Here is a 24,193-nt window from a genome sequence, read left to right as displayed (position 1 = left end):
GTTGCTTGATCTTAACTTCAGAAATCTTCTATTCTTGTTGATCTCTGAAATGCTCTCAATCTTCGAATGCTCCCAATCTTCGAATGCTTCTGAATCTTCAAATGCCTCTAAATGAATCAAATGGCTTGGAGGAGCCCCCTATTTATAATGTTTGGTGGGAAACTTTGATGAGAATGTAATCTCTTTAAATTATCTCTAAATTATTTTAATTTATTTATAGATAAATTATGATGACTCATTAAAAGTCTTTTGATTGGCCGGACCTTGAGTCTTTGAATTTTGATTGGCCGAAGTTAGGTATTATTTTTAAATTATCTCAATTTATTTAGAGATAAATTAAACAATCCAATTTTATCTCTAAATTAATATAATTATTAGAGATAAATTAAATGACCAATAATTAAATTTTGATTGGTCAAATATAGGAATACTATCTCTAAATTATTTTGATTTATTTAGAGATAAATTGGATAACCAATAACTAATTTTTGATTGGTCAAAAGTATAAATATTATCTCTAAATTATTTTAATTTATTTAGAGATAAATTAGATGACCAATAACTAATTTTTTGATTGGTCCAATTTAAATATTATTTTTAAATTATCTCAATGGATAAATATATACCAATTGGTTCAACTATATGTCTTTAAAATAATCCAACCAATAAATTAATTATTTTATAATTAATTATGTGATTATGACATCATTAAATCCATGTGGCGACACGTAATTGGTTGATAATTTTTCTCCTTCTACACCTTGACCACCTCTTTTTTTTCTTAAATGACATTAAAAAAATAATAAGACTACCCTTCAGTAAAAATTAAATACTATATCTTTTATATATTATTTTTATTGATAATTTTTTTATCAATCGATCCAAACCTCGCTTTAAAAGTTTCATTGCTTTCAGTCAAATGCGCATTGACTCAGGAAGCATGCATCAAAGCAGTTTCCACTCTGCTTCACCACTTTTTGGAAGTTGTATCTTCCAGGTGAGTGGATTATATATATATATATATATATATATATATCTATACTATATATAAAAGGAGAATCAGGAGTCACTGTTTTAATTTCATTCAATTGTATGTCCAATTGAATGACAAGTGTCATTCAATTGGATGTTCTATTTTTTTTTCTTCCATCCAAACGACGTCGTTTTCAGGTTGTCAACTCTTGCCTTTTGCCCCTTTGTTTGATAAAAACAACGTCGTTTTGCTCCTTTGGTGGGGTTAGATTGTTTTTTCCTGTTATTAGCTGAGGACGGTGAGTGATTTTATGGTTCTTTTTCCCTTTTGTTCACCTGCAAGGAAAAAAGAAGAACAATAGGAAGCAAGTCATTTTAGATTTTTTTTTGTTTTATTTGTATCCAACGAAAGGAGAAGAACAACAAGAAGATAGGGACAGCCGGAAGTTATTGAAAGAAGTAGAGAAAACAAAAAAAGTTGAAAAAGGAAGGGATGAAGAACTGCAGTGGTTGAAAGGTTTAACGGAGGCAAAGGAGAGAAGAATTCGATTGTTTTTTGTTGGTTAATGGGGAAAGGTAGGGCAATAAATCGTTTTTGGTTGATTGGGAAGAGAGTGGGCGAAGAAGGAATGAACGGTTCTTCAGTTTCCCAAGGGAAAATTGTTGTGGGGTGGGCGACGGTTTCGGTGGCAGGGACAAGGTAATGAAAAGAGAAAAAAGAGAAAAAACAGCAAAGTGCTCAAAACAAGGAAATAAGAGAGGAAGTAGAAAGGCGATAGATCCAACAGATTTTAGAGCTCGATGGCAAGGAGTTACAGATCGAAGAAGTCCAAGGTCTTGCCGAATCATCCGATGATGATCGTCACAAGACCTAACCACTCTAAGCATATCATCTGTTTTTGTATTATATGATTCACTATTTGTTATTGCAATTGGGATTTATTGTCGTTTTATCACTATCTTCTTAATTTTGGTTGGACTGAGGGAGGGGTTTAGGAAAAATTAAATTTATTAATATTGCATATTTCACTCTTTTTGAAGCTCACTTTATTCTTTTTGCTATTTTATTTTTGAATATTCAGTCTTTTTGTGAAAAAACAAATGCTATGTTTAACTATTGAACAGTATTTAGTCTGAATTAAAGGATTTTTAACATTTCGTTGAGTTTGATTGCTACGATTTATTATTCATGTCTAACTTTGTTTTTTCATACTGTAGTGGCGTTCCTTTAATTGATATCTAAGTGGTAATCATGTTCTCTATTTTACTATTATAAAGATTTTCGTCAATTTTATGCAAATAGTTTGAGATTGATTTTTATCAAATAGATATGGCAAAGGTTTATGATATACACCACAGTTTTGCCTTTTGGGAAGGGGGTGGCATTTTGAATTTAACATTATTATATGTTAAAGGTATTTACATATCCCATTTATTTTTAGTTCACATCGTTTAATATAAGTTGTGGTTATATGTGTTCATAAATTGTGGTTCTATCAGTATCGATTGATCATATTCTTATGTTCCTGATAGATAAAATCAGAAAATTTTTAGGAACATTGAATAGTTAACTTATTTAGTGGATTTTGATTTAGGTACTACTGTGAGAGGTTGGGTTTTGCTGTTAGAGTTTTATTAGTTTTTGAAACTGTGTCGTTTTGATCATTAGAAACAAGAAAACCATAAAGTATATACAAATTTATATTCTCTTCCTTCGTCATGTCAATTGTCAGTTGGCATGACTTTTCTGTATAATTTTTATGTTAATGCAGGCACTGTTATTGACCGGTCATTTGAGTTTGTCCCACTATTTATCAGTTTTTCCAATTCCTTTGCCTTTTTGTATTATAAATATTATACTTTTTTTTTCTTTGTAAGAGACACATTTATTTCTTTTTGTTTATAAGAGACACGTTTAGCTTCTAGATTACTCTTTGCCTTTTTGGTTTATCTACATTCTGGTTCTTTGTTTTTATCTGTTTCACTCATCTCGAAAGGTTCTATTTTTTTCTTATTATTGTTTTTTGTTTTTGATTGATTATCAATGATGTATTTTTTTGGTTTTGTTATTATAGTTAGATTGTGTTTATTTGTAATACAAACATTTACTTTGTCTAATATTGTTCACTGGTTTTCGTTTGTGTATGTTCTGCTATTTGATTTTTTTGTATTCCATTAGTTTCCAAAGACTGTACTTTTTTCTTATTATTCTTTTTTTTTCTTCACTGATTGTTAGGGATTCTTTTTTTTCTTTCAATAGTTTAATGTTAGCTTATGTTTTGTATCTTCTATGTGCATAAAACAATAAGTTTTACAATATATAAGCTACAGGAATACTTTATTTTGTCTAAGTCAATTTTTCTGTTATGGTTTGGTTGTTCTTTAACTAATAAGAAGACCTCTGTTTTTTTTTACTATTTTATTGTTTTGATTGTTCCATATAATTTTGATATTTATCAGTTTCATGATAAGATGTTTCAATTTGAAGTGTTTAAGAATTTGTTTTTATTATTTTCCTTTCTTTTATTCTATTACTTTTCAAATATCAAATATTTTTTTGAAGTTCAAAAAATTTGTATTGATCATAAAACTATACAACCAAATACATACAGACAATTCGTAGTATAGGTGTCAACCCCTGTATAGAGCTATAGGGAACAAAAAAACCTACAGCTTTCCATCCTTTTTCCCAAAGAGACCACACAGCACTCAAAAACAAAACAACCCTGCATTTCAATTAAAAAGACACAAAAAAACAAATTCACTTTCAACAAAAGAACTTAGCAATAAGAAAAACATTTTGTTGCTGACAGACACAAAAACACTAACAATCCAACAAATCCCTATCATGCTTAACTGCATACAACCTCTTTCTTTCTAACATTCCTTAGCCTCAGCATTAGTACCTTTTATCTAATTAGATCCTCTTATCTTTTGCACCTCAACTTTTACTACATTATTAGCTGTTTCATTTGTGGATCTCATAATCTGTTGCAAACTGTATCCATTTACAACCAGGTCATTGCAATTTCTTCCTTTCTTTAAGACAATTCTCTATGTTTTCTTTCCTATATTATACTTTATTGACTACAAATTGATTATATTTGATATTTATAGTATTTTATTTTCTGCACTATTTCCTGTACATATTGTTGATTTAATTAATATCTTTTTGTTTATTATACTTGAATATTATTATTCATTTTAAGTGTAAAATAAATTTTTATATTTCATATTCTTACAACCTAATGTCCATAACTACTAACTCCATTGATTATAATTTTTACCAATTATGATTACTGTTTCAATTGAAAACTAATTACCTTTTTCCATTCTGCTTTTGCAGGAAGAAATGGATAATGAATATCTTATTGACTTACAGCTGTTCAAACCACCAACACCAATCAAAGTCAAGATTCTTAGGATTTGGAAATCTACAACTCCAAACAATCCAAAAAATCTACTCAGTCTTGACTTTTTAATTGCTGATGTCAAGGTAAATTTCACAACACCATTTTCTCTGCCTAATTGTAAAAAACAATATATCAAACAATAAAACAAGTTTTTAACTTAATCATTATTCCTACTCACAGAAAAATGTTATGCAAGCGATGATTAGAGGTTTTGATGCACCTCTATTTATACCAATGTTGAAAGAAGGTGCTGTCTATCTCATTGACAAGTATCGAATTATGAAATCAAAGCACAACTTCAATGTTCTTCCTGAAGACCTGATGATAGTTCTATCAAGAATGTCAGAAGTAAAAGAAATTGTTGAAGACAACACTCAATATCCAGACTACTACTTCAATTTTGTTCACTTCAAAGATCTTCCTGATAAGATATAAAAAAAAAAAATCTTGACAGGTAACCTTAAAAATACACTACAAAATCATAGTTTATTTTACAACAACTTTTCTCATTTTTTCTTAATTGTTTTTGCATGAAATAACATTAGATGTTATTGGCATTGTCACAACAATAACACCTGTAACAAAAGTGCAACTAAACAATAGAGATGTTCCTGTTCAAAAACGAGACATCTACATCCAAAATGCAAGGTAAATGAAAAATAATATTAACTTTGAAATTTTTAGAATTATACTACAATAATTTCATAACTAATAACTAGCACTATTTCATAATTTCATACAGTTGTGAGAGCTTAAAAGTTGTGTTGTATGGAGATATAGCATTATCCATTCAAGAACAAGAAATACTACAGAGAAACACAAATGTTGTGCTTGCATTTGCTGGATTGATGATTAAAACTTACATGCGTGAGTATATCTTATATTAGCATTATACTAACAGCATTGCATATTATACATACAAAATATACTAACAAATAAGTGCTGCCAATTTGTAGGATCATTGTATGCATCATCTTGCTCAGCAATAAGAATATACATTGATCCTGAAATTTCAGAGGTCCATGAACTCAAACAAAGGTAATGTTATCACCCTTTTGTTATTACATTCAACAATAAATATTAACATTAACAGAAAAAACAAAAAAACTAACAATGCATCATTATTTACTAGATACCAAAAACAACCCATACAAGCAGACCTTCAACTGTTGGAAGCATGCACTCAATTTCACTCTACACAACAATCCACAGTCTCAGACATTCATGTAGCTGATCTGCTGGCAATTGAACCAAAAAAGGCATTGGTAAAATATACTTCTACCTCTTTCTAACAAATAAACAAAAATCAGTAGTTTAACATCCTTAATGAAACAAAAATCATACTGTTTTTTACATGCACACAATATTGTTTTTGAAAATGATAGAATACAAAGTTCCAACTCACTGCAAACATCATTGATGTTCAAGCACCAAACGGATGGTACTACAACGCCTGTAATCAATGTGCAGTAGGTTTGCGATTCTGTGCTGGCAAATTTTGGTGCCCGATCCATGATGAAAAAACACCAGTTTTAACGTAAGTACCTTTAAAGTTTCTTCCAATTGGCATTACTAAAAAATTTATTTTTATAAATTGTACAAATGATGCAAATTTTCAACTTTCACTGCAGAATGATTTTGGAACTAATAGTTGAAGATCTAACTGGAAAAATTCAACTGCTTGCTTTTGGTCAACAAGCTGAAAAGCTAATCGGTGCTACCATTGGTGAGTTGGTTGCAATCAAAACAATAGACAAAATGGTACTTCCACTTCCTGTCAAAACACTCATCAATGCAAGAAAAACATTCAAAGTTGGCCTTACAGGAAAAGCAATAGAAGCTGGACTCACAATTTTCAAAATCTTTGACTTTGCCAACCTGACAGACTCCTCAACTGCAACATCCAAAATGTACAAATGAACAACCTATATGTTCCCAACCATCATTGCTGACAATCCAAGACAACCAATTGGAAATGCCACCATCACCAACAAATGTACAAGTTGCAAAGGAATTATTTCCAGAGGAGTCCTTAGGAAAGAAGATGAAAATTGAATAGGTAAACTCTTTCGATTCACTTACTTTTTTTTTACAACAATATGTAGAAGGAGAAAAAAATTATCAGCCAATTACGTGCTGCCATGTGGATTTAATGATGTCATAACCATGTAATTAATTATAAAATAATGAATTTATTGGTTGGATTATTTTAAAGACATATAGTTGAACCAATTCTCTTATTGATATATATTTATCCCTTGAGATAATTTGAAAATAATATTTAAATTGGACCAATCAAAAAATTAGTTATTGGTCATTCAATTTATCTCTAAATAAATCAAGATAATTTAGAGATAATATTCATATTTTTGACCAATCAAAATTTAGTTATTAGTCATTCAATTTATCTCTAAATAAATCAAAATAATTTAGAGATAATATTTATATTTTGACCAATCAAAATTTAATTATTGGTCATTTAATTTATCTATAATAATTATATTAATTTAGAGATAAAACTCAAATTGGATTATTTAATTTATCTCTAATAAATTGAGATAATTTAGAGATAATACCTAACTTCGGCCAATCAAAATTCAAGGACTCAAGGTCCGACCAATCAAAAGACTATTTATGAGTCATCATGATTTATCTCTAAATAATTAAAATAATTTTAGAGATAATTCAAAGAGATTACATTCTCATTAAAGTCTCCCACCAAACATTATAAATAGAGGGCTCCCCCTAGCCATTTTCATTCATTTTAGAGGCATTTGAAGATTCAGAGGCATTCGAAGATTCAGAGGCATTCGAAGNCCCCCTAGCCATTTTCATTCATTCAGAGGCATTCAAAGATTCAGGGGCATTCGAAGATTCAGAGGCATTCGAAGATTGGGAGCATTCGAAGATTGAGAGCATTTTAGAGATCAAGAAGAATAGAAGATTTCTGAAGTAAAGATCAAGCAACAATGAAGTTCGTGATCAAGCAACAACGAAGTTCGTGATCAAGATATTAAGCGAAGTTCGTGATAAAGATATTAAGCGAAGTTCGTGATCAAGATATTAAGTGAAGCACGTTCGTGATCAAGACTAAGTCGTGAAAACCCTTGATGCGAAGATCAAGCAAGTTCGTGATCAAGACTAAGTCGTGAATACCCTTGACACGAAGATCAAGCAAATTCGTGATCAAGACTAAGCCGTGAAGACCCTTGACGCGAAGATCAAGTACGTCCGTATGAAGATTAAGTCGTGAAGACCCTTGACGCGAAGATCAAGCACGTTCGTGATCAAGACTAAGTCCAAGTTTGTGACTCTTGAAGATGAATTGAAGAAATTAATCAGAGTAATTTCCAGAGATCATCACTCACTTCATCAAATATTTGTATTTGTCTCATAATTTTCAAGTCAAGAAATTTCGACGAGAAATTTGTGTGTACAAATTTCTGGCACACCTAGTGGGACAATCTCTGCCTCTCATCTTCTTTCTTCAAGCAAATCTCCAAATATCTCCAAGTTGAAATGGCTCGTAAGAGGAGTATCGCCAATAAACCTATTGTCAAGCCTGCTAGAGTGAATCCTATAGTCTTTCCAACCTCATCATCAAGCACAGATGTTCCAACACATCCATATGGTACTCGGAGAAAAACAGAAGCTCTTACTAAATTGTATGATCAAACTCTCACAGTCCTTAACCCAAAATCCTTTGTATGATGCTTCTTCTCCAAGTTCCGAAGAAGTCCTTACCATGCAACTTGCTTCCTCTAAAGGATTAAGTACCAATCAACTCAAGGAATATGATGGCTACTCAAGCAGTAGCTCTGTTTCATCATCCCCTCACCAAAGCTCTTTATCAAAAGTCGATTCTGGAATGATGGTTGTCATCTCTAGAAGAACAAGTTGCGCTTCTTGCAAAGACTGTGGAATCTCTAACAACAAGCATCAGAGAAAAGGATGAACAAATTACCTCAATGATGGCAAAATTTAGTAGCCTTACTGGAAAGGCACCAATGAATCTTGGTCAAAATCAACGCCAAGATAATGAGGAGAATTCCACTACAGAAGTGGAAAATAATCTCCAACAAAAATCTAATGAAGCAGTCATCAATCAATTGAAGGAACTCATCAAAGAAGCCATCAAGGAACAAGTGGAAAGTGTCACTCAACCTTCATACACATATGCCAAGCCATATTCTCAAAGGATTGATCGCATGAAGATGCCACCAAACTATCAGCCACCAAAGTTCCAACAGTTTGATGGTAAAGGAAATCCTCGTCAACATGTTGCACACTTCATAGAAACTTGTAACAACGCTGGCACTTATGGTGATCTTATGGTGAAGCAGTTTGTTCGCTCTTTAAAAGGCAATGCTTTTGATTGGTACACAGACTTAGAGCTTGGGATGATTGATAATTGGGAGCAATTAGAACGTGAGTTCCTTAATCGCTTCTATAGCACTCGACGTGTGGTGAGTATGATTGAACTTACAAGTTCGCACCAATGGAAAGATGAGCCTGTGATTGATTATATCCATAGGTGGAGAAATCTCAGTCTTAATTGCAAAGAGCGATTGTCTGAGTCCTCAGCTCTTGATATGTGCATCCAAGGGATGAATTGGGGGTTACGCTATATTCTTCAAGGCATTAAGCCTAAAACTTTTGGGGAATTAGCTACTCGCGCTCATGACATGGAATTAAGCATGTTAGCCGCTGGAAATCAAAGACCTCCAGTGCAAGAGCCAAGGAAAGGTAAGCAAGATCTCCGCAAATGGGGCAAAGCTTTGGCAGATAAGGGCGAAGGAAAACAGTCTATGACTGTAAATACCAAGCCTATCAAAATGAATGCCAATTCAAAGAAAACCCAAGAAACAAAGCCTAGTCCCTCACAGGATAAAAAGAAAGAATCTTTGAAAGAAAGACAAGAGAAAAAGTATCCTTTCCCTGACTCAAATATCGTAGGAATGTTGGAAGAACTTCTGAAAGCTAAGCTCATCCAATTGCCAGAAATGAAGCGATCGGAAGAAGCTGATCAAGTAAATGACTCAAACTACTACAAGTACCATCGTTTAATTGGTCACCCCATTGAAAAATGTTTTGTCTTAAAAGACAAAATCATAAGTTTATACCAGGATGGGAAAATTGAGTTTGAAGAAGAAATGGCTACAGCAAATGTAGCATCAACAGCAAGCATGCTTTCTCCACTTAAAGTGTGGAGCAAGATAAAGTTCGGGTCCTTCGACTATATAATGTTGACTCCGAATGTAAAAAAAATGTCCAATCCTCAAGATAATGGGGGCAAAGCTTGTGGCTTTACAAGTGAGGATCTAGACAATGAAGGATGGATCCTAGTTACTCATCGGAGAAAAAAAAAGAAAAGTCTTCCCAAGGACATGCAAGTGCCAAAAAGATCCAAAATGGTGAAACAACCATCTAGGAAGATGATGCTAAAAGCAATGCCAAGAAAAATAAGTATGGGCAAGTGTGAAAATTTGATGGTGCAAAGGCCTAGACGACCAATCACTTTGAATGATTTCATGCCAATGCAATTCAAAAATCAAAATCCAATTCCCACATCATGTTTCCAAATCGATGAAGACGTTGGGAGTGAAGAAAAATTTAAGTTCAATTCTAATTCCTCTTATGGTGCAGCAATTACATTTTTTGACGAAGACTTATTGTTGGGGTCTACCCCTCATAATCGGCCTCTTTTTGTTCAGGGATATAGTCGTGAACAGAAGATCAATCGAATCCAAATAGATGATGGATCTACTGTCAACTTACTCCCACTAAAAACAATGAAAGAGCTTGGGATTCCTCTTGATGAATTATCAAAGAGTCACTTGATGATCCGAGGTTGTAATCTTGAATGGCAAAGATCTATAGGAAAAGTTAGACTTCAACTTTTCATTGATGATATGGAATCTAATCCATTATTTCATGTGATTGATGCTAAGACAACATATAACATGTTGTTAGGGCGACCTTGGATACATAAAAATGGTATAGTATCATCGACGCTTCATCAATGCTTCAAATATTGTAGAAATGATCAAGTGAAGACAGTCATAGTAGATGTTAAGCCATTTACTACAGCAGAGGCACATTTGGCTGATGCTAAGTTCTACTTGGAAAGTACTTTTGTCGAAGAAGTACAATCCAAAGGCGATCAGGGAAATGACGAAGGACAATCATCAAAGGGAAAGGGAAAGAAATCATCTTCATCTACAAAGGAAAATAATGACCTTATTGAAGGCTTAAAAAATTTGACTTTGCCACTTACTAGTTTAAAAGAGTCAAAATTCACTAAGTCTCCATTGAAGGGATTCGTAAGGCCAACAAAATGGCCATTGGTTGAACACGATGATCTTCTTTCTCAAAGAGCTAATGGTTTCGACCCTAATGCTTATAAGCTTCTAATAAGGGCTGGCTACAAACAAGAAGAAGTTTCTAAGTTGGTACATGAGCTTAGTGAACCAACCAAAGAAACTTCACAAGATCCTTCCAAGAATCGTAAAGTTTGGCAAAAAAAGGCAAATGTTGTCAAAGTTACAAAATCAGGGTTGGGATTTACATCCTTAAAGTTGAAGATTCATAAAGAAGCTTTAAGATATATAACGACTGAAGTTGACGATGAGGAAGAAACCCCGGTAGAGTCATCTAAACTTTCAGTTTTCGATCGCTTGGGCACAGTCACAACTCGAACTTCAGTTTTTGATCGATTAAGCATGCCCTCAAATCGAGGTTCAGTATTTAATCATATCAACAAAGATTATACAAAAGAGACTTTAAGAGATCCCATCAGTTCGAGGGTAAAAAGAAAACCTTCACAAAAGAGGAATAAAAAGAGCCTCGTGACATATGAATTAAAAGATTTTCATAGCATCATCCTTTCATGAATGAAAAGAAAAAGTGAATGGATTGTAACAAATGATGAAACATTAAAGGCTAGAAGGTGCACTATGATTGTGACTAAACAAGCCTCATCTTTAGAAGAAGAAGAGCAAGAAGAAATGGAGATCTTCACATGTAATCACATGTCTATAGTAAAAAGTGATGAAAAATCTGAAGAAGAAGATATCCAAGAGGCTCCTCCGTCATTAAAGGAAGGAAATCGACCTACAATTGATGAATTAAAAGAAGTTAACATAGGCACTACAGAAGATCCTCGTCCAATCTTCATAAGTGCTAGTTTAACTTTTGAAGAAGAAAAATCTTATATTGACCTTTTGACAAGGTATCGAGACGTCTTTGCATGGACTTACAAAGAAATGCCAGGGTTGGACCCTAAAGTTGCTGTGCATCACCTAGCAGTAAAGAAAGGCGTTCGACCCATTAAACAAGCTCAACGATGTCTTCACCCTAACTTGATTCCCCAAATAGAGGTTGAGGTCAATAAACTCATTGAGGATGGCTTTATTCGAAAAGTCAAGTACCCTACTTGGATCTTAAATACTGTTCCAGTTAGAAAGAGAATGACCAAATTCGAGTTTGTGTGAATTTTCGAGACTTGAACTATGCTTGCCCAAAGGATGATTTTCCTCTCCCTTTGACAGAAATAATGGTGGATGCAACAACTAGCCATCAGGCTTTATCTTTTATGGATGACTCATCTGGTTATAATTAAATTCTCATGGATCCAAAGGACGAAGAGCTCACTGCATTTCGAATTCCTAAAGGAATATACTGTTACAAAGTTATGCCTTTTGGGTTAAAGAATGCAGGCGCCATTTATAAAAGGGCAATGCAAAAGATTTTCGATGATGTGCTACATAGGAATGTTGAATGCTATGTGGATGATTTGGTGGTTAAATCCAAAAAGAGGGTTGATCATCTTGAAGATCTTTGCCAAGTATTCGAGAGATTGCGTCGATATCAATTGAGGATGAATCCTTTAAAGTGTGCTTTTGGAGTATCTTCGGGAAAATTTTTAGGATTCATAGTGCACCATCGTGGGATTGAAATTGATCAATCAAAAATAGATGCAATCATGAAAATGCCTGAGCCAAGCAATCTCCACGAACTTAAAAGTTTGCAAGGAAGATTGGCTTATATTCGACGCTTCATATCAAACTTGGCTGGTAGATGTCAACCATTCAGTCGATTGATGAAAAAGGATACGCCTTTTATTTGGGATGAGTCTTGTAGTAATGCTTTTAAAAGCATAGAGTCTTATCTACTAAGGCCTCTAATTTTAAGGGCTCCTACACCAGGACGTCCATTAATCCTCTATGTTGCGGCACAAAAACGCTCTTTAGGAGCACTATTGGCACCACAAAATGATGAAGGAAAGGAAAATGCACTTTACTACCTTAGTAGAACTCTTAATGGTGCAGAATTAAATTATTCTCCCATTGAGAAGACATGCTTGGCATTAATTTTTACCATAAAGAAATTAAGGCACTATTTGCAAGCTCATTCTGTGCACTTAATTTCACGAGCAAATCCCCTCAAGTATCTTATGTCAAAATCAATGCTAAGTGGGAGATTGGCAAAATGGGCTCTTTTGTTACAAGAGTTCGACATCACATACATCCCTCAAAAAGCTGTCAAGGGACAAGCACTTGCAGATTTTCTTGCAAACCATCCAATTCCAGATGATTGGAAATTTTTTGAAGATCTCCCAGATGAAGATGTTCTTTGCATTGAAATCCCTAGGCCATGGAAGCTATACTTTAATGGAGCAGCTCGACAAGATGGGGTAGGTGCAGGAGTCATTTTTATCACCCCAGAAGGAGAAGTATTGCCTTACGCATTTACTCTCATCAAAAATTGTTCCAATAATGTGGCAGAATACCAAGCCTTGATCATAGGTTTGGAGATGGCAGTGGATATGCAAATCACTCAACTTAAGGTGTTTGGAGATTCTAAGTTGGTTATAAACCAAGTCCTTACACTTTAGTTAAAAAGCTTGAGCTCTTGCCATATGTCAACTATGTTAAAAAACTTTTGAAGTGGTTTGACAAAACTAGCATAGAACATGTGCCTAGAAAAGAAAATAGGCAAGCAGATTATTTGGCTAATTTAGCGTCAGCAATTGCCTCACCAAATACAGAATTAAAAGTGCATCTTTGCAAGCGATGGATCATACCACCAATCACTCTAAGTGAAGAAGTCGACGTAGAGTCTAATGTCGTCTCAGTCCTTGAAGTGGGAAAAGAAGATTGGCGACAACCGTTGAGTGACTATCTAGAGCATGGCAAGCTTCCTAATGATCCAAGACATAAAACAGAGATAAAAAGTCGAGCTCCTCGATTTATTTATTTCAAAGATACACTATATTGTCGTTCCTTTGACAGAGTTTTTCTTCGTTATTTAGGAGATGAAGAAGCATACAAGGCTTTACAAAAAGCTCACTCAGGAATTTGTGGGGCGCATCAATCTAGAGCCAAGTTGCACTTCCAAATCAAAAGAATGGGGTACTATTGGCCAACAACGGTGAAGGATAGCATGGACTATGTTAAAAGATGTCAAGCATGTCAATTTCATGCCAATTTCATTCATCAGCCCCCTGAGCCACTCCACCCAACAGTTACATCATGGCCATTTGATGCTTGGGGACTCGACTTGGTTGGACCATTACCTAAGAGTTCCACAGGGCATCTCTACATACTCGCAGCCACAGAATACTTTTCAAAGTGGGCGGAAGCAGCCTCTTATCGAGAAGTAAAGAAAGAAACTGTTGCTACCTTCATTAGAACAAATATCATTTATCGTTATGGCGTGCCACGATGCATCATAATAGATAATGGAAAACAATTCATAATGGAGAAGTTATGTGCACAATTTAACTTCAATCAATATAATTCTTCTATGTACCACGCACCAGCAAATGGGTTAGCAGAAGCTTTTAATAAGACTTTTTGCAATCGTCTCAAGAAAGTTGCTAATCGGGCAAAGAAAGATTGGCCAGAGAAAATAGGGGAAGCTTTATGGGCTTATTGTACGACATTTCGTACACCTACTCAAGCAACTCCATATTCGCTTGTTTATGGTGTGGAAGTTGTCCTCCCATTAGAGCGTCAAATTCCATCATTGAGAATTGCCATTCAAGAAGGTCTTTCAAATGAAGATAATGTTCGCCTACGCCTTGAAGAACTTGAAGCATTGGATGAGAAAAGGTTGGAAGCACAACAACGCTTAGAATGTTATCAAGCTCGATTGTCTAAAGCTTTCAACAAGAAAGTTAAACCACGATCGTTCCAAGTGGGAGACTTAGTTCTTGCAGTGCGAAGACCCATAAACACTACACATCGTATGAGTAATAAATTTCTCTCAAAATAGGATGGACCATACGTTGTTCAAGAAGTCTACACTAATGGCGCATACAAAATTGTTGATCAAGATGGAGTAAGAGTTGGCCCAATCAATGGTAGATTCTTGAAACGTTATTATGCTTGAAGGTCAAATGCTCCTTAGCAAGAGCTTAAACTGCTTCAAAAAAAAAAAAAGCATGATAAGTTGAAAATCCTTAACAGGACGACTTAGACAAAAGTTAAGGCGAAAAAGAAAAAAAGCCTGCTAAGTCGAAAATCCTTAACAAGACGACTTAGGCAAAAGTTAAGGCAAAAAAAAAAAAAGCTTGCTAAGTTGAAAATACTTAATAGGACAATTTAGGCAAAAGTTAAGGCAAAAAAAAAAATGAACTACGTTATGACTTGATCCTTCTTTGTATTAGGAGGTACGTAGGCAGCTTGGTTCCATTGCCAAGTTCAGTCACACCACAAAAAAAAAAAAAACTCTTGCATCAAGCATGGCTCAATTCTTTATGATGATGAAGCTACCAAGATAAAATATCGAAGAATAAATCAAACGTACTATTGAAGGATGGTTCAAGGTCAATAAATTTACAAACTTGTCCAAAGTATTCTTCAACTATGTTTTTCAACGAGGCTGAATCAACAGTTTCGCTATGGGAAGAAACAACCTCTTCTTCATATCTTCATTCTTGGAGACAATGAAAAGATCTTTGTAATCCTTGAAGTATACCATGGTGATAATAAATTGTGTGCTATTTTAAAGAGCACCTCCCAAAGATTAACAAGTGCTATTATAAAGAGCACCCTCCAAGGATAATAAATTATGTGCTAGAATAAAGAGCACCTCCCAAGGATCAACAAGTGCTATTATAAAGAGCACCCTCCAAGGATAATTAATTGTGTGCTGTTTAAAAGAGCACCTCCCAAGGATCAATAAGTGCTATTATAAAGAGCACCCTCCAAGGATAATAAATTGTGTGCTATTATGAAGAGCACCCCCCAAGGATCAATAAGTGCTATGATAAAGAGCACTCTCCGAGAAAAATAAATTGTGTGCTATTATAAAGAGCATCACTTTAAATTGCTGCCAATTTCTCTGCTTCAATTTGAGCTTGCTTTGATTATAGACTGATAAGTGTGAGATTTAACTGTCAATAAAATATCAAATTATTAGTCTAAAACAACAATTTACAAAAAAAAAAAAAAGTTAGAAGCAATAAAAAAAAATCATGGCAACGTTGGATTTCCTTGGCATGGCAATTTACAATGGTACGTACAGGAAATTGATAAGAACATATTGGCCAATTCTTGGCCTCTTGAATGTTTGCCTATATTCATGTAATGTGGCAAGATGAATGGTGGTTTGGCATGGCAATGGAGACAAGTGGCGGCTTGCATATCAATTGAAAGAAATCATGGCTAATATAATTTTCTTTCCTAAGTGTGTAATGTGGCAAGATACAAAGTTCATGAGCCTTATAAATGTGGCAGAAAGATGATGTAACGTGGGCATTAGTCAATTGTTTAAATCTTGGCTTAGTTGTATAACATGGCAAAAGCATGAGGATTAAAAGACTTTAGCCAATTCTTGGCTCCCTTTTGGCTTTGTAACGTGGCAAGTGGTGGCTTATCATGGCAATTAGATAAATGGTGGCTTGCATGCTTTTAACATGGGAATTAAAACAAGTGGCGGCTTGTAGCTTGGGAATTGGAATAAATGGCAGCTTGCAAGATTTTAGCATGCAAAATAATGGGAGTTGCATAATTAAAAAAGCCCATAAGCAGGCGAATTCTACTGCCATGTTAATAAAGGGAAGAGAAAGAAAGGACAGCATACCTTATAATTTTGAGAAGATGAAAAAATCGGTCTTGCTTGCTTATGGAATATCCGTAATGCTCAAGTTGATTTTNAATGGTGGCTTATCATGGCAATTGGATAAATGGTGGCTTGCATGCTTTTAACATGGGAATTAAAACAAGTGGCGGCTTGTAGTTTGGGAATTGGAATAAATGGCAGCTTGCAAGATTTTAGCATGCAAAATAATGGGAGTTGCATAATTAAAAAAGCCCATAAGCAGGCGAATTCTACTGCCATGTTAATAAAGGGAAGAGAAAGAAAGGACAGCATACCTTATAATTTTGAGAAGATGAAAAAATCGGTCTTGCTTGCTTATGGAATATCAGTAATGCTCAAGTTGATTTTGATGTGCAAATTGACAAGGGAATTCCCTTTTTATAGAGTAAAAAGACAAAGTCCTTGTTGATTAAGGAATGTAATCCTAATTGCAATATATTTCTTTAAATAGTTTTATTGCAATATACCTCTTTCAAAATTATAGCTTTATTGCAATATACTTCTTCAAACAATTTTATTGCAATATACTTCTTCAAGTAGTTTTATTGAAATATACATCTTCCAAGATTATAATTCTCTTACCAATGAGCAAGCATAATTCAAATTTAATTTGGATTGCAACTATGCCAAGACACATTAGGATTTTAAGAAATCCTAAAAATTTTAAAATTTCAAGACTTGTCCACTTGTTACATTCAAAATCATGTGTGAACAAGTCTTGAGGGGGCATTTGTAGAAGGAGAAAAAAATTATCAGCCAATTACGTGCTGCCATGTGGATTTAATGATGTCATAACCATGTAATTAATTATAAAATAATTAATTTATTGGTTGGATTATTTTAAAAACATATAGTTGAACCAATTCACCTATTGGTATATATTTATCCCTTGAGATAATTTGAAGATAATATTTAAATTGAACCAATCAAAAAAATTAGTTATTGGTCATTCAATTTATCTTTAAATAAATCAAGATAATTTAGAGATAATATTCATATTTTTGACCAATCAAAATTTAGTTATTGGTCATTCAATTTATCTCTAAATAAATCAAAATAATTTAGAGATAATATTTATATTTTGACCAATCAAAATTTAATCATTGGTCATTTAATTTATCTCTAATAATTATATTAATTTAGAGATAAAACTCAAATTGGATTATTTAATTTATCTCTATAATAAATTGAGATAATTTAGAGATAATACCTAACTTTGGCTAATCAAAATTCAAGGACTCAAGGTCCGACCAATCCAAAGACTTTTAATGAGTCATCATGATTTATCTCTAAATAAATTAAAATAATTTAGAGATAATTCAAATAGATTATATTCTCATCAAAGTCTCCCACCAAACATTATAAATAGAGGGCTCCCCCTAGCCATTTTCATTCATTCAGAGGCATTCGAAGATTCAGAGGCATTCGAAGATTCGAAGACATTCGAAGATTGGGAGCATTTGAATATTGAGAGCATTTCAGAGATCAAAAAGAATAGAAGATTTTTGAAGTAAAGATTAAGCAACAATGAAGTTCGTGATCAAGTGACAACGAAGTTCGTGATCAAGATATTAAACGAAGTTCGTGATAAAGATATTAAGCGAAGTTCGTGATCAAGATATTAAGCGAAGCACGTTCATGATCAAGACTAAGTCGTGAAGACCCTTGATGCGAAGATCAAGCAAGTTCGTGATCAAGACTAAGTCGTGAAGACCCTTGACGCGAAGATCAAGTACGTTCGTGATCAAGATTAAGTCGTGAAGACCCTTGACGTGAAGATCAAGCACGTTCGTGATCAAGACTAAGTTCAAGTTTGTGACTCTTGAAGACGAATTGAAAAAATTAATAAGAGGAATTTCCAAAGATCATCACTCACTTCATCAAATATTTGTATTTGTCTCATAATTTTCAAATCAAGAAATTTCGATGAGAAATTTGTGTGTACACAATAATATCATAAAGAGAATCAAAATAAAAAGTATGTAATTCTATCATGTAAACAGGAGATGCAAAACACAAGCAAAGGAATAAGCATCAAACTTTTTGGACAAAGCAATAAGTTCTGCCATATATGCAGAATGTTTTTGTTATGTGCATATTACAACAATATATATGAAAAAAATCAACAGATAATATCACAATGACCAAATTTTGTATGCTACTATTTTGTTACTACTATCAATATGTCTACACCATTTTTTATGTATATTTCAAAAACTACATAAACACCTCTTACTTTACAAATATGTAATATACAATTTCTATTACTTATGTTCTTCTAACACTTCAATTTTCCACAAATGTACAAATTTGTTTTCTCCTTTATATACAATCAACTATTATGTAAGAAAATTAATTTACTTCATAAATAACTTTCTATTATTGAAATTTTTTTATCTAATTAACAACCCGCAGCATCGCGCGGGCTGTCTTCCTAGTATATATAAAATTGGTTAGCATCTACGATAGGACTGCTCTTACTGGGAATTTCATGTCTTTTGACTCTTTTCAAAATTGCTCTAAGTTTGAGGCCTCTCATCAGCACAAAACTTAGGCTGATGTGGTTAAGGGTGTTGGGAAAATGAAAAAAGGCCCCTCTGTTAACCATCCTTCCATTGTTGCTCCTGATATTAAAAAGTTGTCATCTTATGAATGTTAAGATCAATTGGCTAGTGTTCGATCGGAGGCTCTCGGTTTTCTTCTTGCGAATGCCAATAGTGTCCCTAATTGTTGAATAGGTACGGCCTAAGGACTCTTATCTCATAACATAATAATATCATGGACTGGGCTCAGATCAAGAAAATCTTGTCTAAGACTAGGCTCGATTCAAGCTAAGCTCGCAAGTTGGTGAACCCGCTAATCCATTGATAGGTCTACTTTTATCTCATGGGCAAATGAAAATCCTTGATATTAGAAAGAAATCTAAATTTTTTCATAATTTTGATAAAATTTTAGAGAATTTTTTCATTTAGAAATTTTCAAGAAAGTTTTCACTTACAAATTCTTTAAAATTCCATCACCAGTTAGCTTCCATATGATGAAAACAAATATATATGCATCATGATGCAATATGTGAATTATTCACAATTTGGTTTGCCACATTTATTTTTATTTGTCTACATTATTATAATTATTTAGAGATAATTTTCTTTGTGAAAATAATTATTAGGATTCTCTCCTAAGCTTTTGACAAGGCTCATAATTATTTTCACTTAAAAATGACGAAATTCCGATGCAATAAGTCGAACACAAACAAGGACAAGAATTAACAATTACTGGGCATCCGATAATCTTGAAAAGCAAGAATTTAAGACTCTTCTGCTTCATGGACGACAAAGATCATCCTTGTTTGGATCAAATGGAGAAGGGAATCAAATGTTTGAAGATATCTATAATAGAACCGCAAACGTTTAAGATCCCTTTGGGTATTTCGTGTTACTAAGCTCGGTAGAAAATTAAACAAGCACCATTTTTAGATTATTTCATTCTCAATTTCTCATCATAGAATTTCACCAAATCCATTTTTATCTTTTTTTAAATCGTATCTCATCAAAGAATTTCACAACTTTCACTAAATATTCTTCAATTTTTCATTCAGCTAATGATAATGGATGATTTGGTCATTTTCCCATTTGCTTACTAAGAAGATTCTTGGTTAGCATGGATCTAAAGATTCCCGGTTAGTTTTTTTTTTTTTTTGAATGATGAGCACTGCCAGGCTGTGCTTGAACAAATATTCTGTTTTATAAAATACGTGGATGCTGCATTTATACATTCTCAAAGGCAACCTTGTTGTCAATGCTAGTTGGAGGTGAATTGAGCACTTGGAGCTTTAAAAACCAGAAAATAAGTATTATGTTAAAGAAAGGGTAGTCATGAGGACCAATGCCTCCGGTGATTTACTCGTTTCAGGATGCAAAGATTCCCGGTTAGTTAGTAAGGTGATGTTCTCAAGTCTTCTTATTTTATGTTAATTTTTTTCATTATTTTTTTAAATTTATGTTAATTGTCTTCATCGTTTCTTCACCAAATATATATGTTTTTATTGTGTAAGTTTTAACTCGAAGGTACATGTTCGTGTAATCATTGATTCGAGTACTCTTTTTTGTTCTCTTATTTTTTTTTAATTTTGATCATGATTTATGTAGTTCAAGTTTAGATTAAGGTTTGTTATAATACTAATTAGGGACTTTAAGCATGATTGATTGATTTAAGCACTAGTTGTGAATAGAGGTCGAGAACCTTGCATCATTTTCTTTGTAAACATCTAGTTAGGATTTTGCACAATGATATCAATAAGAATATGCTACATAATATATAATATATAAACCAGCAAGGCATTATTGTAGGACGAAATAAAATAGATAAAAACAAGGCTTAACGTCCTCCTAATGGGAGTTTTGATGTGGAAATGGTGGAATACTTTGTTCATTTTTGAAGAAATTATCTGGGTCAACCATGGCCTTCACTCGAGCCAATCTCAGGAAATTGCCCTTGAAGTACTTAGCTCCATAAACTTCCGCAACCTCAAAATCTGTATAGTTGCTGCCATTGCTGCCGAGGTCAAGGTCTCTATAGTTGAGGAATGCCTCCCTTGGGTTGTTGGAGACGTACGGAGCCATTGCAGCATGTACGTTTCTTGACCAGTTGATGTACTGTTTTCTGGCCTCCATGCTACCATTCGTCCAGTATACTCCATACTCAATTTTGTAAAGGTTTCCAGCTCTATGTGGAAATGGCGTTTCGGATGCTGATATCTCAGCCATTCTACCACCATAGGGGCTCATTTCAACAAAATTACTATCAGTAATTTCCATCAACCATTTCCATAAGGTTTCTAATCCAGTCACAGGAATCACGTCTTTGACGTAATCTGACTTGACTTTATAGAAAAATTTGTTCTGTCTTCTATTGAGCAAGACATCAACGGATGTTCCATTTTGGTAACCAGCCCAAAAAAGGGTAGACCGAATCCAACTCATTTCTAAGCAATTATCTTGCTTCAAACTTAATTCAGGAAAGCTCGCATTCATCAGTTGCAGAAGCCTTTCGGTTCCTCCAAGAAACTGACCTACGAAAGAAACTTGGACGGTGTTGTTGCCACTGGTTCCAGTTACCCCAACAGGCGTGGCTCTGATAAAAAGATCTCGGTGTAGTTTATGGGCAACTTGTTGCCAATGATAAACAATATCTGTTGCCCCTTGTTCCAAAGTCCTTAGCACCTGGAAAACATTGACTTTCGCAGGAACGCGAACCAGTTTGATTTTCCATGAGAGGATGACCCCAAAACTAGCTCCACCACCTCCATTGATAGCCCAAAATACATCTTCTCCCATGGACTCTCTGTTTAGTATCCTACCATTGACATCAATCATTTGTGCATCAATGACATTGTCCACAGTGAGGCCATATTTTCTCATCAAGGGCCCGTAGCCACCTCCACCGACGTGCCCACCAATGCCCACAGTGGGACAAATTCCTGCTGGGAAGCCATGGACTTGACTTCTCTCTGCAATCCGATAATAAAGTTCCCCAATAGTCGCCCCAGCTTGAACCCATGCCGTCTCACTTTCCAAATCGATCTGGATAGACCGAAGATTAAACAGATCAAGTACAATGAATGGAACATAAGACACATATGAAAGACCCTCGTGATCATGACCACCACTCCGAGTTCTTATTTGAAAGCCATAATGCTTTGCGCAAATAATGGTTGCTTGGATATGGGACTCATCCTGGGCTGCTATAATGGCCCCTGGTTTCGGAGTTAGAGGAGTTAAAAATCTAAGGTTATTTGCACTTGACTCCAAAACAGATTGAAAGGAGGAATTATTGGGGGTGTATATGGAATCAGTTATTGGTTTAGAAGAATTGGAATGTTTAGGAAGGCATCGCAGAAACTTATCCAGACCTGAATCTGATTTTACCAACGGAATTGAGAAAAAGAGGATGTAAACAATTCTGATCAATAGCATCGAGTTTGAAGCCTTCATGTTTCTGTTGGTGATTAAATTCTCTCTTGTTTTCCTTTGATCAATGCATATGTATTTGTTGAGAGTTAAGAATATTTAAGATATGTACTCAAGCTGAACCCTGACTAGGATCCTGTTGGATTTGACTTTTCTAGTAAACTAAATTGTCACGCCGGATGTAACATGTTAACAAGTTTGCAAGTTAAAATATTTATAGTTGACTTTCACATAATGGGAGGTAAGCAATGAATTGTCTTTACAAGTTCAAACTAAAAAAGTGCCCTGGATTACAATCAAGCAAAGTCAAAACATTCCTGAACTTAACTAGCCCTTGATCGGCCGCAGCACAAAGTACCACATAGCAATCAAGATCACGTCGAGATGCCAGACCACCAGAAGACTCAGGGCCAGCTGAACCAAAAACAGTTTTCTCCTAAAACCTACACCGAGTAGCCAAGGTCAAGGTCTTAGCAGCAGACCACCTTAAATTAAATACTTTAATGCAAATATTTTATCTTGTTATTAATTTGCATAATTAAAAAATTTGTTAATAAATTGTAAGTTAATGTAGAAACTCCAAATAGTTAGAAGTCTAACGTTCTACTCGAATCCAAGTTGTACACGTTACCTTCCTTTACAAGCCAGTAATATTCCCCGTTGCAATCCAATGCGTACCGTATCAAAATAAAATACTTGGTATTTTTATTTAATTCTACACATACCCAATAAATGACAATCTCCTTTTTTTGGCACATGTCCAAAAAATGTTAGGTCGGCAATATATATTTGAAATGATTTTTTGGAATGGTAATTATATTCTAACTAGCATACAGAAGAAGTTAATTAACGGTTGATATTAAAATTTACATCTAAATAAGGGCTTTGATTAATTTTAAAGAAAAGGTTAGAAGTTCAATTGATTTCCAAAAAAAAAAATACTCCAATTATATATATATATATAAATGTGGTGTAAGGGGTTCCAAATTTTTGTGAAGACTATAGTACGCTTTTGCTTTTAATCAAATTTATATTTAAAATTTAGATGTCATTTTATGACTTAATACATATTATTAGGCTGCTTCAAAGAAGAATTTGACTTTGACAAATAATTGTTTCACAATAAAATATTTCTGCAGCACATTAATGGGGGAGTAATCAATAAGAAGATATGGTTTAATTGTTTCTATACTATTTTCGTTGGACGGCACTGCAAGTCTGCAAGGTTGCATCCAGCCATGATGGATGCCAAGAGAAGGCTAATATAAAAAGTCATGTTAGATATGTATTAAATAATATTTTTCAAAGTTATTATTTTAAAAATAATATTGCTAATGTCTAGTAACTTATCATATTTATAGTCAATAATATAAAATATATGTGCAAAAATATTTTAAAACTATTATCTTAATTTTTTAAGATGATTATTAAATATTAGACTCTTACTTTGATTTGTTTAAAGAAGATTTGAATATAATTTTTTGAGTAAAAAATGTATGCCATTAAATTAAATTAAATGATCAAACTTAGTTCATTGAATGATTATTCTACGAAATAACCATTTATAGATTAAACCCCAAAATCGTGGATTAGCCATACTAGCTGCATGTTTGGTAAAAGGTGAGTTTTGTATGTAGCTCTAAATAGAATCTTAAACTCATAAAATTTAACATCCAATAAGAACTAATATTGATTTGGTAAACTTTTTTTTTCCTCATAGTTTGTTACAAA

The 24,193-nt window shown here is 33.8% G+C and overlaps 3 protein-coding genes across 3 annotated transcripts; 2 read left to right on the top strand and 1 right to left on the bottom strand.

Moving 5' to 3' along the window:
- LOC108662401 lies at window positions 920–4,825 on the top strand. Its single transcript, XM_018122733.1, has 4 exons — window positions 920–997; window positions 1,553–1,672; window positions 4,319–4,468; window positions 4,566–4,825. The coding sequence occupies exons 1-4, from the start codon at window positions 920–922 to the stop codon at window positions 4,818–4,820; spliced, it is 603 nt and encodes a 200-aa protein (XP_017978222.1). The 3' UTR covers window positions 4,821–4,825.
- LOC108662400 lies at window positions 12,013–14,663 on the top strand. The gene is made up of 2 exons (XM_018122732.1): window positions 12,013–13,233; window positions 13,335–14,663. Exons 1-2 carry the CDS (start codon window positions 12,013–12,015, stop codon window positions 14,661–14,663), a joined length of 2,550 nt encoding a protein of 849 aa, XP_017978221.1.
- On the bottom strand, window positions 20,817–22,493 carry LOC18595153 (flavin-dependent oxidoreductase FOX5). The gene has a single exon (XM_018122975.1). The coding sequence runs from the start codon at window positions 22,484–22,486 to the stop codon at window positions 20,882–20,884; it is 1,605 nt and encodes a 534-aa protein (XP_017978464.1). The 5' UTR covers window positions 22,487–22,493; the 3' UTR covers window positions 20,817–20,881.

The sequence above is a fragment of the Theobroma cacao genome, chromosome 6, assembly GCF_000208745.1.
Source record: "Theobroma cacao cultivar B97-61/B2 chromosome 6, Criollo_cocoa_genome_V2, whole genome shotgun sequence".
Classification (NCBI taxonomy): Eukaryota; Viridiplantae; Streptophyta; class Magnoliopsida; order Malvales; family Malvaceae; genus Theobroma; species Theobroma cacao.
Note: the sequence above shows the minus strand (reverse complement) of the source record. Positions and strands in the feature narration are given on the sequence as shown.

Excerpts from the sequence above, each read along its gene's own strand:
- LOC108662401 (XM_018122733.1), top strand. The coding sequence starts at position 920 with ATGCGCATTGACTCAGGAAGCATGCATCAAAGCAGTTTCCACTCTGCT. Across the intron at positions 998-1,552 it reads TTGGAAGTTGTATCTTCCAG|GGCAATAAATCGTTTTTGGT; the intron begins GTGAGTGGATTA and ends GGGGAAAGGTAG. Across the intron at positions 1,673-4,318 it reads GTTTCGGTGGCAGGGACAAG|GAAGAAATGGATAATGAATA; the intron begins GTAATGAAAAGA and ends CTGCTTTTGCAG.
- LOC108662400 (XM_018122732.1), top strand. The coding sequence starts at position 12,013 with ATGGATCCAAAGGACGAAGAGCTCACTGCATTTCGAATTCCTAAAGGA. Across the intron at positions 13,234-13,334 it reads TGCAAATCACTCAACTTAAG|TGGTTTGACAAAACTAGCAT; the intron begins GTGTTTGGAGAT and ends AAACTTTTGAAG.
- LOC18595153 (XM_018122975.1), bottom strand. The coding sequence starts at position 22,486 with ATGAAGGCTTCAAACTCGATGCTATTGATCAGAATTGTTTACATCCTC.